The following is a 14264-nucleotide window of genomic DNA, read 5'->3' as shown; positions in this document are numbered from 1 at the left end:
GGTAGTGTACATTCAAAAGAGAAATGTCAATGTCTCAAGTTCAAGTTGACCAAACAAGTCGATGGATATACATTGATCGGAGAAAAATCAAGTTGAGCTTGAATAGACACTACTTTCATGAATGCCAAAAATGTGTCTATCGCTGTCATCGTTATACACAACTAGAGGCATGTGACAACAAATCATCTCAACATGCTACATTCTAATGAAAGAAACTATACAAATTTTGTTAGGGGGGCAAGAAGTGTCACACTCTACCCCAAATTACTCTACCCAAACCTAGGATGACAACAACAGACCCCATGTGTGCAATGGAGTCTACCTTTAAAATTCTTCAAAATTTAATTAGAATGATATACCTTACTCGTTTGACTAAGCATTCCAACGCACGACCCAAAGCTTGTATGTGTACTATAGTGGGTCCCAAATATCTATATTTGTATCTATGTTTGATGATCTTGAGTTTGAATTGTTTTTTAAATGTGCAGTTGATTAAATTTGTAAGTAATGTGTCTTAGTTGAAAAAGAATATGACTGTATGCTCCATTGCAAGTCAGTAGGGGTGTGCAAAATTTGGGTCAAATCCACAAGCACACTGAATCAAACTAAATTAGTTAGAATTTGGTTATTTCAGATTTGCTAGATTGATTAGTTTCGGGTTATTTCAGATTTTGCAAGTTTTGTGGTTCCGAGTATTGAAAAAATTGAATTGTTTGTTCGATAGTTTAAAATGTTAAAAAAAAGTAAACGAATGTTTATTTAAAATTTAGGTTTTGGCCCTATACATATATATACTAAATTTACGAGAAAATGAGGAGTGTGAAAATAAGAGAGCCGAACAAAAACAATCACACAAATTTGAGATATGTGAAAGAAGAGAGAGAGAGTTTGAGAGTAACAATCTTATTTAAAAATTTAAAATTAAGGGTAAGTATGAGATTTCACATTGCAAAAAACTTTTTAGCATATCAGTCATAGAAAAGTTTTTGAAATTTATCAGGGTATTTTAGAGATTTCACATGTTTATTTCTCCAAAATCTATTCTTTTAAGTTAATGCACTCATATCTATTATTCTTCTTCTTCTTATTTTTTTTTTTTTTTGCAATTTCCCATCTAATTTCTGCAACCTGCCTGCCCTCACAGTTCACAAGAATCGTTCTTCGTCAGCTCATCTTCTTCTCCTGGGATTTCCCCGTCTGCTAGCCATCTTTTTAAACGAAATTCAACAATACATATTCCTTTAGTATACATTTATCCATTTTGGCCTTTTAGATTATAGTGGGTGTCTCTTCAGAAATGAATAGTTTAAGCTGGGCTATCTTCGTTCCTCTGTTTGCTGCCTTCTTGACCACAACTGATGCAATCGTGCGGGAAAGGAGTCAACGCACAGAACGAATTTCAGGTATAGTTTTATAACCTTTGCTTTTACAAATTTTCATTCTATATTTTACGGCTTCGTTTGGTTCTATTTCTTTATTTGTTGTCTTTCTTTCTGATCTGCAGTTCTAATTCATTTTCTTGTGGTTTCTTCTTGTGTTTTTGTGGTATTAACCTTTGATTCGTTAATTTGTTATAGATCAACCCATTTCTCCCGGACATGATAGTCAATACCCTATTTCCTTGGCTTTATTTGCGACTTACATGTTTCTAGATACTTTAACGGGTTCTTGTCCTTATCTGGCTAGGTTTTTAGATATCCTTGTTTAAAAGGATAGATTACCTTGGTTGTGCGTAAGTAATTGATCTGGGTTGAATTTCCGCTGTTGAATAAGAGTCATAAAGTTGGAAAAAAAACTCCATATAATTGAGTAAACAATCAAGAAAATAAAAGAATTTCACCTGATGGTCTGGCAACTTTCGCGCAAACTGGCCTTGATGTCCAAGCCTCCATCACTTCGCAATTTTCTTCTTATTTTGTCAAGGCATATGCCATATTTGCTATTCCGCTTTTTGGTCTCCTTAATGTGGAGACTATTGTCCTTGAGCTTGTTGTAAGGAATGTAGATGTTTTTACTTTTATAGGATGTTAGATGATATGATATTAAATTTGTCTTCAGTTCAGTATATGATCCCAGTCAGTTCAGTGTATAAATTGGCTTCCATCCTTTGCTTATTCATTATTCTAAAGATTGTCTTTGAGTTCATGGAGCATTACACCATTATCTCTTGAGCATTAGTCTCTTCTTAGTATCTTTTTAGTGTATTGAATGAAAAGTTTCATTTCTGTTTAAAAGAACTCAATGTTGTTTTCCTAGCTGGTGGGACTTTTTGTGTAATGCTTTTGAGCTGTTTATTTGGCTCCCTTAATGAATTGATGTTTGGTTTGTGGAAGACCTCAACGGCTGGAGGTTAAACAAGAAGATGAAGACTCTTTGGGGCTCCACAGTTTGAGCCCGTTTGTGGGGTGGAAAGAAATTAACATTTTTTTAGATAATTCTTCTAAATTAGATATTTTTTGTGGTAGTGTGCATCTTTTAGCCTCTTGGTGGTTCATAGCAGCAACAAATTCTTTTCTAACTTCCCATTTCTTTTATTCTTCTAGGCTGGAAATGGTATGTACATAGTTTTTTGAAAGGTGGCAATCTCTTCCTATGTCCTCGGGGTTGTTGCCTTTTTCTCTATACAGTACACTCTCAGGTTTCATATTAATAAGAAAAAAAAAATTTAACAAATACAAAGCTTAACAACTCTAATTCTTTAACAGTTGTTACAGACTTGCTGTGAGTATAACAGTAAATAGCTTATAAGAATACTAAATAACAGCACACTGATAGCTTACTGATGAGCTGTCGAGACTTAATATGATGCAAGGGAAAGTACAAATCTGATGGGTTTCAACCTTAAATTTTATTTATCAACAGAAGGGAAGTTTTGAGAGCTCCCTATCTCTTCAATTCTTCAAAGAGAACAATTACAAAGATCAAGTTTCAGATGCCTCTCCCTTACATTCATACCTCTTATATATACCCCCTGACATAAGAGCCCTCACCTTACTCTAACTTACAATACTCTCCGTATACAAATAACTAACATCTTCCCTCACACATGCTCACCTCCCTTCCTCATACGCTTCCTCACATAAACCTTAGTGATACGGGGCCTAACAAAATCATACTATTTATTAGTCTTGGCTGCCTAGATCTCAAGATGTCAACGTCATTCCTTTGTATTATTGTAATTACTAACTACTTTCTGTGTTGGAGCTTCCTCACATTAACCTTAGTGATATGGGGCCTATCAAAATCATACTGTGTGTTGGTCTTAGCTGCGTAGATCTCAAGAGGTCAACTTCATTCATTTGTATTCTTGAAATTACCAACTACTTTCTGTGTTGGAGTTGATCTGTAAAGACTATCAATCCGTCTCTGAGGTTTTTACTTGCCATGAAAGTTCGTAAGTTACTATGCTTGTTTACACTGATGTAGGCAGTGCTGGTGATGTTTTGGAGGATAATCCCGTGGGAAGGTTGAAGGTGTTTGTCTATGAGCTTCCTAGTAAATACAACAAGAAAATTCTCCAGAAAGATCCTAGATGCCTTAATCACATGTTCGCAGCTGAGATCTTTATGCATCGCTTTCTCTTAACTAGTCCTGTTCGAACCCTTAATCCTGAAGAAGCTGACTGGTTTTATACTCCAGTTTATACAACTTGCGACCTTACTCCAAATGGTCTCCCTTTGCCATTTAAGTCCCCCCGAATGATGAGAAGTGCCATACAACTTATTTCTTCAAACTGGCCTTACTGGAACCGGACAGAAGGGGCTGATCACTTTTTTGTCGTGCCCCATGATTTTGGGGCTTGCTTTCACTATCAAGTAAGCCATTATTTTTCACTGTAATTCCTCCTTTCCTTATTTTCCATCTTTGTTGTACAACTATTTCCCATTAAATTATCTTTTTGGTGTTTGTTTTGTTTTTTGACATGTTAGACACTCTTGCAGGAAGAGAAGGCAATTGAAAGAGGAATCCTTCCTTTGCTACAACGTGCTACCTTGGTTCAGACTTTTGGACAACGAAATCATGTTTGCTTGAAGGAGGGATCAATTACCATTCCTCCTTATGCTCCTCCTCAGAAAATGCACGCCCACCTCATTCCCGAAAAAACTCCTAGGTCCATCTTTGTTTATTTTCGTGGACTATTCTATGATGTTGGGAATGATCCTGAAGGTGGTTATTACGCAAGGTATTTCGGAGAATCTTGCTTTTTTTTTTTTTTTTTATTTCCGTGAGTGACCGAGCCAGCTTATGCGCATCTCAACCTGTCTATCTGACCCAACTTGTAGGAAATTAATTTCTAGGTAGACAACCACCACCATGGATTGAACCCGTAACATCTTAGTTAGTTATTTAGACTGTGATAATCTTGCCTTTTAAAATGAATGCACTGGATATTACATAAGGTAGCTTAAGTGTGTTGGGAATTCATAGGTTAAATCATTTTTCTGTTTTATAACATCAATAGCTAACTTTTGATGTAAAATTCTTCTTTGGTAATTTGTAAATATAGTTGTTAGGACAAACACTAGCAGAAAATAAAATTGATTTTTTGCTATTTTCCTGTGTTTTCTTTCCTGTTTTTGTTTTTTTTTTAATATTTATAGCCACAAAAACCAGTTATTTGATGTACAAATGATGTTTGTCTTAGTAAGTTTACAACTGATTGTTGTAGCAAAACGAAAGTAGCCTTTTCTTTAAAAGAAATATATTTATATAGTTTCTTGGTTTATTGTTCAGTTTTTATTCTTTATTTTTCAAATATAACTGATAACAATAGAATATAATTTTACAAGATTAGTCTGAAACAGTATCTAAAAAGTACACCTAAGTAGAGTAGTTCCTTAATCTACAAAACAGTTCTCTAAAAATACCCTCAAACAAAATCTATCTATAAAGCACCATTTTTGGTATCCTAATCCTTTAATTGCTTGTTTGTTTGTTTTTTAATTTTTACCTTCTTTTCTTGAACATTTAATACTTGAAGCAAGTCTAAGAGTTAAAAAAAACATGAAGACGCTAGATATATTTCTGTTAAAAATGTACTAGAAATGTGGTCACTAATCCTGGCCCCAACTTTATTTTGTAATGTAACAGAGGTGCAAGAGCTGCTGTGTGGGAGAACTTCAAGGATAATCCTCTTTTTGATATATCAACGGAGCATCCAACCACTTACTATGAGGACATGCAGCGAGCTGTGTTTTGTCTTTGCCCGCTTGGATGGGCTCCTTGGAGCCCTCGGTTGGTTGAGGCTGTGATATTTGGTTGCATCCCTGTTATCATAGCGGACGACATTGTTCTGCCCTTTGCAGATGCAATTCCTTGGGAAGAAATTGGGGTGTTTTTAGATGAGAAAGATGTTGCTAACTTGGACACAATATTAACGTCCATCCCACTCGAAATGATACTGAGAAAGCAGAGACTATTAGCAAATCCTTCCATGAAACAAGCGATGTTATTTCCACAGCCTGCTCAACCTGGAGATGCTTTTCACCAAGTCCTGAATGGACTTGCCCGTAAGTTGCCTCACGACAGGAGTGTCTACATTAAGGCCGGTGAGAAGATTCTAAATTGGACCGCAGGTCCGGTGGGTGACTTAAAGCCCTGGTAAAGTTTCAGTAAAAACGGTTTTTTTCTCTCCACTCTACGGGTGGGGTGGGGGTTCAAACCTCTGCCTCGAGGTTTATAGTAAAGATAGACATTTTTTAAATATCTATAGTGTAAATTTAGTTGGTATAATATTACACGTTTTTGCTACATTTGTAGTTGTCTTGCTAAGTTCTGAGGAGGTATAATTGCATGAAGATTAATTTCCAAGCTTCTTCTTTAAAATATCAGCAATCGCCAAAGTCTAAAATCCAATTGCTATCTTCTACTTTTTCTTCTGGTTTCTACCGCTGCTGCATCCAAACCCACGTTGTTTCTACCCCCAGTTGCAACAGCAACATTTTTTAAGTAAAAATTAATTAATGATATACCAACATTTTAGAATGCTTATTTACCAACCAGATATAACTAAATTTTCTAAGCTTTTATTCATTTTGTTTTTATTTCCAATTAAACCCTTACAACTAGGTATTCTTGCAAGCAGTTTTTTTCCCTTCTTTTGCTTCTCTTCTTCACTATCCCTTTTTGCTTCTCTCGTTCTTAGTCTTTGAGATCAAGTTATAAATCAATATGGTCTTATGCTAGTTTATACAAATCATCAGAGAATAATATTATATGATATTTTATAAGATAATAAAGAATAAAATTTGAATTTTCTTTAAGACCACCAAGGAGTGGATTCAAACCTTTCTAATTTTATTAATTTCATTTTTTTTCTCATTTATAACTTCAAAAGTTCTAATATGAAAAAAAAGAACTAAAACAGGTGAAGCAAATTTGAAAATATTTTAGATTTGAAAACGCTTATGAATGGATTCTAAGGATCTGACAAGTACTCCAAATCCACAAATCAAGCTAACAAGTTCATTGATGATAAAAGTTATGCTATTGTCAATAAATTATGTTCTAATTCTATCTTTAATATGTGTCAACATACTATTTTTTTTTTCTCGCGTGACCAAGCAATGAATTCAATCCCTAACCCTTTGGTTCTCGAACACCCACCTCAATCTCCGGTGACTAATAACAAACTTAAGATAAACTAACTACTATAATTAACAACATATTTTATCTGTTACAGATAGATGTTTAAGAAAATTCAGTTCCATTTACGAGAACTAAATTGTAACTATTTAAATCGCATTCCTAAGTTGAATTCAGGCATAGACTTATTAACCTAAATATCACCTACCAAACTAAATCGAACGCTGTTAATAAAGCAGTTTGATCAAAACCAAATCAAACTGTCGTGCACGAGGCTGAAGTTCCTATTAAACTAAATAAGAAAATGGGGTAACCATTTTTTGCTATTATCTTGCGGCTTCTACTTCATGTAGAAAGACGTTCCCTTGTACAATAATTTTTACCTTGGTCAAGATATCATAATCCCAAAATACAGGCCGCGGCGACCTGCATATGCAGCAGTATTCCATATATGTTCTTTGAAACAAGAGAACAATTTTGATCGCACTTCTATGAAATTAAGTAGCTCATTCCACATGATTTGAAGTTTCCTAGCCATCCATACATATCTCTGCTCTAACCCCACTTTTAACAGAACTATTGCTTGAAAGCTAAAACTAATTACCATAGCAATTGAGGATGAGATTCGAGAATGGAAGTGCTTGACAAGATTTCATTTAATACAAAATCTAAGGCTGTTTAACTTTTCAGTCCCCACTTCCGCGACACAGTTTCTAGCTCTCAAAGCACAAAACAATTACACAAACTCCAAAATTCCTGAATTATTGATCTTCATCCTGCTCTCAGAAGCTTATCTCCCGTCGCTCTGCAAAACATTTACCTGTCACTGCCTGATCTGGAAGTAAGGCAAGCCAGACGCCAGTGTCAGCCCCTTCCTCTGCTGAAATATTCCCAGCGAATCCTGTCATAGCAGTTTTCACCCAACCAGGGCAATAGCAGTTCACATAAATCTTATGACCCTCAGGTCGTTCGGTGAATTTTTTTGCCATTAACCTGGTGTATGCATTCACTGCAAGTTTTGATACAGAGTAGTCAGTTGACAACTGAGGCCACCCGCCAGTTTCCCAACTTCCATCTTCTACTTGTTGCAAAAAAGTAGACACGATCCTATCAATTACTTCTTCTGTGAGTGTATCCAAATTGCTTAGTAGTTCTCTAAATTCTACATTTTCCACTCTCTGTAATGAAACCACAAAATAATATAGAGGAAAATGTGAGATCAGCATTATAAAAATTCGTAAAACATATAAATTGCAGTCACTGCCAATTGAAAATTCATTAGCAGATACCCCCCACAACTAAACCCTACTCGAAAAAATGTCACTGGGCGCTCATTAGTCCACATAAAAGAGAATAAATTCTATGAATGCATAAATTCCATCAGCGCCTAATGCCCCCTTCATCTTTTTTAATTAAATAAAAATCATAAGGAAACTGTGAATGCTCATCCCTCTCCATGATCACTTACATGCCACAGAAGAGCTCTAACTTCTTAAATTTTTCGTTATTTGTGTTTTCATTTAAAAGAACTGTATGCATTTTCAAAAAATCTTTTCTCTGAAATACCTTTTGCTTGTGCTTTCGCCCATGAATTTTAATAGTTGCACAAAACAAGATACAATTACTCACACCTAATTAATACCAGCCTCAACATTTCTTCCTCATCTCCACTTGACCCATGAAATAGAGAAGACATGAGTTTCGAGAAAAGCACTAAGAACTCTAACTTACATTCCGTCTGCCATTCAGCTTGCCCAACCTCGAGCTGACATTAACAATGCGAGCACCAGCAGACGAAGGTTTCATCAAGGGGATCATAGCTTGTATCATATTCTTGGTGCCATAATAGTTAGTTGCAATAACCATCTGAGCAAACTCTACAGAATTACTAGACCCAAGATTGAAATTGACTCCAGCATTATTTATCTGCGAGCATAGTTGCACATATATGGGGAATTTGGAAGTTATGTCATCTAAATAATCATCATCAATAATTCTTAATTCTTAAAGATTTCAAGCACTGTTGCTTTTGTCTGAAGTAAATGTTTAGTTAGAATTCTACATGCTGCTTGTGAAAGTTGGAACAGACATTGGAAAATCAAAGCGCTCTCCTTTCTAGCCAATAAGGCCAATATAAAGAAAAGTTCAGAGTAAGATAACTTGCCAGAATATCCAAACCACCATAGTTTTGCAGCAGCCAATCAGCAAATTGTTTGATGGATAAAGCATCCAAGACATCCAATTGATGAAAGGCAACATTCAGGCCACCTTCCTGTAAAACTTTAGCTGCTTCAAGGCCAACACAAACATCTCTTGAAGTCAAGATCACGGTCATTCCATGCATTGCAAATTGCCTTGAAATCTCAAATCCAATTCCTCTGTTACCACCAGTAACCACTGCAATGGTTTCTGTAGACCACCACCTAAAGAGGGACACGGAAACATAAAAAGTGGGCGTTGTTCAGAAAAAAAAATGCTAAAAAGAAACCAAACGAGACAGATGAAGAGTGATAGGAGTACAACGTCATTTAGTAATGACACCATCTGAATGCGTGACTAAAGTTTAAAAAAAACGCAAGAATAAAACTAGAACGTGGTTTCTGCGAAGAATTTATCAGGGAATGGATAGAGAATTGCGATATCTTGCACGCAACGATACAGAGAAAGGAATATCTGCTACATGTAAAAGACTAAGAGAAATATTAGAAAACCTAAATGAAGATGTTTTTGTACAATGTGAACAGCATCTTCCGAAGTAAAAAAAAAAAAAAAAAAAAAGCAAGGCAGTGGGAAGTAAATTCTGGGTTAACAAACTATAATTTCATCTGGCACAGATGATGTAAGCTGAGGTAATTTAATCCATACACTAATTGCGATAATACGCTTTGATCTCAAAGCCGAAGAGATTGAATTTAGTTGGGTACAATATAAGATACCAATAATAATAAAGAGTTAATAGGTGAGCTGAAATGGGTATCCAATAAATGGTGGTTCAGTTGTGAAGAAAGGAAAAAAGAATGGTAGATGCTAAAAGAAGAAGGTCTGTGAGTTGTGATGCATTCATACCTCTGGTGATCGGAGTAAGGAATGGTCCTGAGAAGGGATATTTCTTGCATTCTCTTTTCCCTTCGTTCCTTAGCTCTTTCCTTCTTGCCCATTTCCGTTTGTCTGAAACTTCCGATTAAAAACAAAACAGAAGAAGGAATCTAGCGTTAGCTGGTTAGGGTTAGAGGCGGGAGAAGGAGGAGAGTTAATTTCGACGATGACCCTTCTATATCTGCCTATTCGGTCTTCATTACAAGCAAGGGGGATCCGAGGAATGCCATCTAAACGATCAACATCTAAAAACAGGGAAAACATAAGCCACAAAAACAGGGAAAACATAAACAAGAAACGATCACCATAGCTTTGTCCATAATTTGGGTCAAACCCCCCCTTAACTCTCGGAAACTAGCCAACTGATTCTCATTCACAACTAAATTCCTTGGGATTTTTTTTTTTTTTTTTTTTTTAACAAATCAAATCATTCGAGATCTTCAATCCAACTTTCAAAATTGAGTTGGATGGTTTATTTAAAGTATATTATTTATTAATTTAAAATCATTCTTACAATTTGTTATTTGATTTGTTAGCTTATTTCAACACTCCTATTCCCAAATCATGTTTAATTTATTTTTAATTTATTTTGAATACATTGGTAATGATTAAGTTATAAATTAAAATAAATCGGAAGAGAAAATGCATTTTTCACAGTTTTAGGGGTGTTAGAAAAAAACGGTAAGCCTATCAACTCGAATTATTCATCTCAAACTTGAAGAGGGTTTGATTTGATTGAGTTAAAAAATTTGAAGAAAAAAAAGTTGGACCTGATTGTCGGTTGTGCAAGCAAGAGATCGAGTTGACTCGATCCAACCATAGTTTACATATATCATGTGATAGCACAAAACCATTACTGTCTTTTTCTTTTCCATTTTCTCCATTTTTTTGTTTGATTTGTCAAATTTAACTTACACAATATTTTGAATTTGGCTTCTCCAAGAACCTAACATGTATATTTGTTTTTTTAAAAGACAAAATAAATATATATATATTTCCTTACCATATCTACAATTTCTTCTTTATGTCTCTTTTGTGGGTATACATTACTGATTAAAAAACATGTGCGACAAGGCTAAAGGATCAATTCTCTCACACCACAAATTGTAGAATAGTAAGAATAGAAAAAAAACACATAGTAAATGGTTGAAAAAGTAAATGTGGAGTGTGTTGCACGTAGATGAAAATTTTGATGTAATTAAACTAAAAGTTATATATTCATTCGTATAAATAAAAGTGACATAGTAATATATTTTATCTTATGAATAGTTGTTGTGTGATTTCTTTCGATTTCGATGAATGGAATCATGAACGAAAAAAGAAATAAACAAACATTTTGAAACATGACATTTTTTTTAAGAATTAAAGAAGTATTTAATTAACAAAAAATAATCAACAAATTAAACATTCATTAAATGAATACAATAAGAACAAATACAACAAAATTAAATTATGAAAAGTGAGGGACAAAACACTCTTTCCTAGTCTCTTTAAGCTCCTCTTTAAGTCCACCTCATGGATTCTAGTGAGTTAAGCTTTTTTTTATAAATACACTTAGCTCTATCCTAGTCTCCTCCAAATTCCTTGTAAGCTCTTCCATACGTACTCTTAGGCTCTTTTCTAGGTTTCTATGAGCTTGCTCTTTTTTAGTTTATCTCTCGGGTCTATTGAGCTATTTAAACTCTTCACCATAGAATGCTCATCCGAGCTTCTTTGAGCCTACCTCGTGAGTTCTATTGAGCTCTTTCTAAGCTCTTCCATTAGTGTTCTTATGCTTTTCTCATAAGCTCTTTTGAGCTTCTCTTGGGCTCTCTCATAGACTTTTGAATTTCTCTTATATTATCTTTTAGGCACTTCATACCTCTTCTCTAAGCTCTCTCTCACGGCTTATAAGAGATCTTCTTAGGCACTCTCATATGTTCATCTTAGCTCATCTTAAACCCTATTCAGTTTCTTCTATGTTCCTTTTCCTCTAAGCTCACCTCATAGGTCCCACCGAACTCTTTCTAAACTATCTTGGGCTGTCTCGTGAGCTAGCTCTCTCATAGACTTATTTTGAGCTCTCTTATAGGTTCATATAAGCTCCCCTCATTGGTTCTCTTGAACTCTCTCTAAGCTCTCTTAGGCTATTCCATGAGTAGTTGTGTTAAAAAACAAACAACTTGAGCAACCCAATCCAAATCGTTGGCTTTGAGAAACTTTCGGTTTGATTTGGTTTGAGATTATGAAGAATCATCATATTTAGTTTGGTTCACAGGTTCGTAAGATTTGGGTTAAACGGAATCAAATCGACTTTAAATATAACGAATTTATATACTATAATTCAAGGTTTTCTTTTTTCATTCCACCTTTTCAATTGCATAACCCTTTCACTTCTCTTTTGTTTTTCAACTTTTTGCTTGCTGACATCTCTCTTTCATTTTCTCTCTCTTGTATATCTCTCCAACTTTTGCCATTCTTTGTCTCCCATGTTTTTTTTTGTAACTCTTTCCCCTTCTTTCGTCGACGACCGGTCTTTCTCTTACATTCACCAGTCACGCCTCTCCTCTCTCAATTTTGGTTGTCATTTACTACGTAGTCAATCATTGCTCTGTCTCGACAATGTCTTTTGATCGCAAGATAGCCATCATCGTGCCTTCAACTTTGGTCAAATACACATCTCTTTAGTTGGTTAAACTAAAAGACCATATCCAACCTAGTAATATGGGGGTTGGGTTAGGTTATTGCTCACTCTATCCAGTTAGTTGCATTAGAGAAGTAATCAAATCGAAAATTCGAGTTGATCCAAAAAAGTTGCTCTAACCTGACTCAAATTGATTTGTGTACAACCCTACCCATGAACTTTTTTGAGTAACAAAAAATTCACCCATAACAAAACACATTTATAGAATTTCCTTTACGTGTTATATTTTCATTATTTTACTTTCATCTAATGGGCATGACTACAAATAACTATAGCCAAAATATGTGTTCAAACAATCTTAAAATAATTTTATAAAATAAATAAATAAAATAAATTTCATCAATGACTATCGTTAATAAACTTGTAACGTACACATGTGAAATTTATAATAACATAATTTTATCATTCATCGTCATTAGTAAATGATCCAAAATATAGTAATATATCATAATAGATTATGCAATTATGTTTGGGTCATTTTGTGAGTATCATGTTAGTTTTATCATGTGTGACCCGTCTACGTTTTCCTTGCTTGTCTTGAATGTTTCTAAAAGTGAGTATTCGAAAAAGAAGGTGTATCCTATTGCTATACATGGTAACTTTCCATTTGTTAAGCCTTTCTTAACCAATTTCATATTCTTAGAATTTCTATTATTTGAATGTGATCTCGGTTTATTAATGCTCTCATTCTAAATTCAGAAGCCTATAAATTTCCTCCACAGGAAGGGAGATGAAGAATCATTGACCTCCATTCTCAACCTTTATTTATGGTTAGGCAAGATTATACAAAATGTCATTGAGTAATTACCTCTTAAACTTTCAAAATTTTCATAAATATCATTAACTTAAAAAGGGAATTCAAAAAATACATTTGCTCTTAGTTTTGAAGAAAAATAATTAGTGTTTTATTTTAAAAATACTCTTAAACTTAAAATTAAAGAAAAAAAAACCCTTAAAACTTAAAAAGTTTAAATATGATGAACTTTAATATCTGTTGCATAAATATCTATAAACTCACAAAAGTTGCAAATAATAAAAATAAAAAGTGATCTTATGCTTAATCTATTCTTACCGTTAGAACTATTTTAAATTATAAGAATGCTCATAAAGTTGGTGAATTTGTAAAAAATATCTTTAAACTCTAAAAAATCAAATAAAATGTTCTTGAACTTTTGAAAAATGGCCAAAATTCTCTTACAATTATTTTTTTTTATAATGAAAATAGTTAAATTACTGTTTAAAAATTATATCTAAAATATTGAAAAATTTCATTAATACTCTTCCATTAAAAAAAATAAAAAAATAAAAAACACTCTGATTCAATTTTTACACCAAATTTCTTAGCATCTAAAATAAAAACTAAAATTTTAAATTAAAACCATGATTTAAATTTACACTCATGTGTCAATATTTGTATTGATATTTTCAAAATTTCATGAGTTTGGTATTAAATCAATATTTTCATTACAATACCAAGATGTCTATTGTAAAAAAAATCAACCAATTACAATACATAAATATCAAAATGACACTAATATATAAATAATATACATGTTTATTTATATAAAAATAAAAAAGTAGTAAAATCCATCAAAATTCTAGTCTCCTTAAGTTTTATTTGTTATATTTTGTAAATAGTTCTCTTCCTATTCATAATAATTATCTTTTTTTATAATATTTTCACAAAAACCAATTAAAATACTTTAATATATACAAATACATCGATATTTCAAATATTGGTTAAAACATAAAATTTCACAATAATGTTTTTTTCTTACAACATATGTAAAAATAAGTAGTGAAATAGAAAAAGTCTGATCGTGATCGATGAGTCAAATTATCACTATGTTAATAGTTAAATACATATTTTATTTGAGAGTTTGTAATGTACGACGTTAAT

At 33.5% G+C, this 14264-nt stretch overlaps 2 protein-coding genes across 3 annotated transcripts; one reads left to right on the top strand and one right to left on the bottom strand.

The window, feature by feature from the left end:
* The first annotated feature begins 982 nt into the window (after positions 1 to 982).
* On the top strand, positions 983 to 5831 carry LOC101205418 (probable beta-1,4-xylosyltransferase IRX10L). Of its 2 annotated transcripts, none has more exons than XM_004137966.3 (4): positions 983 to 1403; positions 3427 to 3815; positions 3942 to 4183; positions 5092 to 5831. In XM_004137966.3, exons 1-4 carry the CDS (start codon positions 1298 to 1300, stop codon positions 5603 to 5605), a joined length of 1251 nt encoding a protein of 416 aa, XP_004138014.1. In that variant the 5' UTR covers positions 983 to 1297; the 3' UTR covers positions 5606 to 5831. The 2 variants fall into 2 exon arrangements, with proteins under 2 accessions (XP_004138014.1, XP_011648565.1); XM_011650263.2 differs by having other exon boundaries at positions 1092 to 1403; positions 3431 to 3815.
* Positions 5832 to 7042: 1211 nt separating this feature from the next.
* Positions 7043 to 10071, bottom strand: LOC101205654 ((+)-neomenthol dehydrogenase). Its single transcript, XM_004137967.3, has 4 exons — positions 9652 to 10071; positions 8750 to 9008; positions 8317 to 8511; positions 7043 to 7763 (listed from the first exon to the last, which is right to left on the bottom strand). Exons 1-4 carry the CDS (start codon positions 9741 to 9743, stop codon positions 7368 to 7370), a joined length of 942 nt encoding a protein of 313 aa, XP_004138015.1. The 5' UTR covers positions 9744 to 10071; the 3' UTR covers positions 7043 to 7367.
* Positions 10072 to 14264: the final 4193 nt, after the last annotated feature.

The sequence above is a fragment of the Cucumis sativus genome, chromosome 1 (genome assembly GCF_000004075.3).
Source record: "Cucumis sativus cultivar 9930 chromosome 1, Cucumber_9930_V3, whole genome shotgun sequence".
Classification (NCBI taxonomy): Eukaryota; Viridiplantae; Streptophyta; class Magnoliopsida; order Cucurbitales; family Cucurbitaceae; genus Cucumis; species Cucumis sativus.
The sequence above is the reverse complement of the archived record's forward strand: the minus strand, read 5'-3'. Positions and strand labels throughout refer to the sequence as shown.

Bases quoted from the DNA above. Each gene is read 5' to 3' on its own strand.
- LOC101205418 (XM_004137966.3), top strand. From the start codon at position 1,298: ATGAATAGTTTAAGCTGGGCTATCTTCGTTCCTCTGTTTGCTGCCTTC. The intron at 3,816-3,941 runs GTAAGCCATTAT...ACACTCTTGCAG, and splicing joins GGGCTTGCTTTCACTATCAA to GAAGAGAAGGCAATTGAAAG. The intron at 4,184-5,091 runs GTATTTCGGAGA...GTAATGTAACAG, and splicing joins GAAGGTGGTTATTACGCAAG to AGGTGCAAGAGCTGCTGTGT.
- LOC101205654 (XM_004137967.3), bottom strand. From the start codon at position 9,743: ATGGGCAAGAAGGAAAGAGCTAAGGAACGAAGGGAAAAGAGAATGCAA. The intron at 8,512-8,749 runs GCAAGTTATCTT...CTATGCTCGCAG, and splicing joins ATGGTGGTTTGGATATTCTG to ATAAATAATGCTGGAGTCAA. The intron at 7,764-8,316 runs GTAAGTTAGAGT...GTTTCATTACAG, and splicing joins AGCTGAATGGCAGACGGAAT to AGAGTGGAAAATGTAGAATT.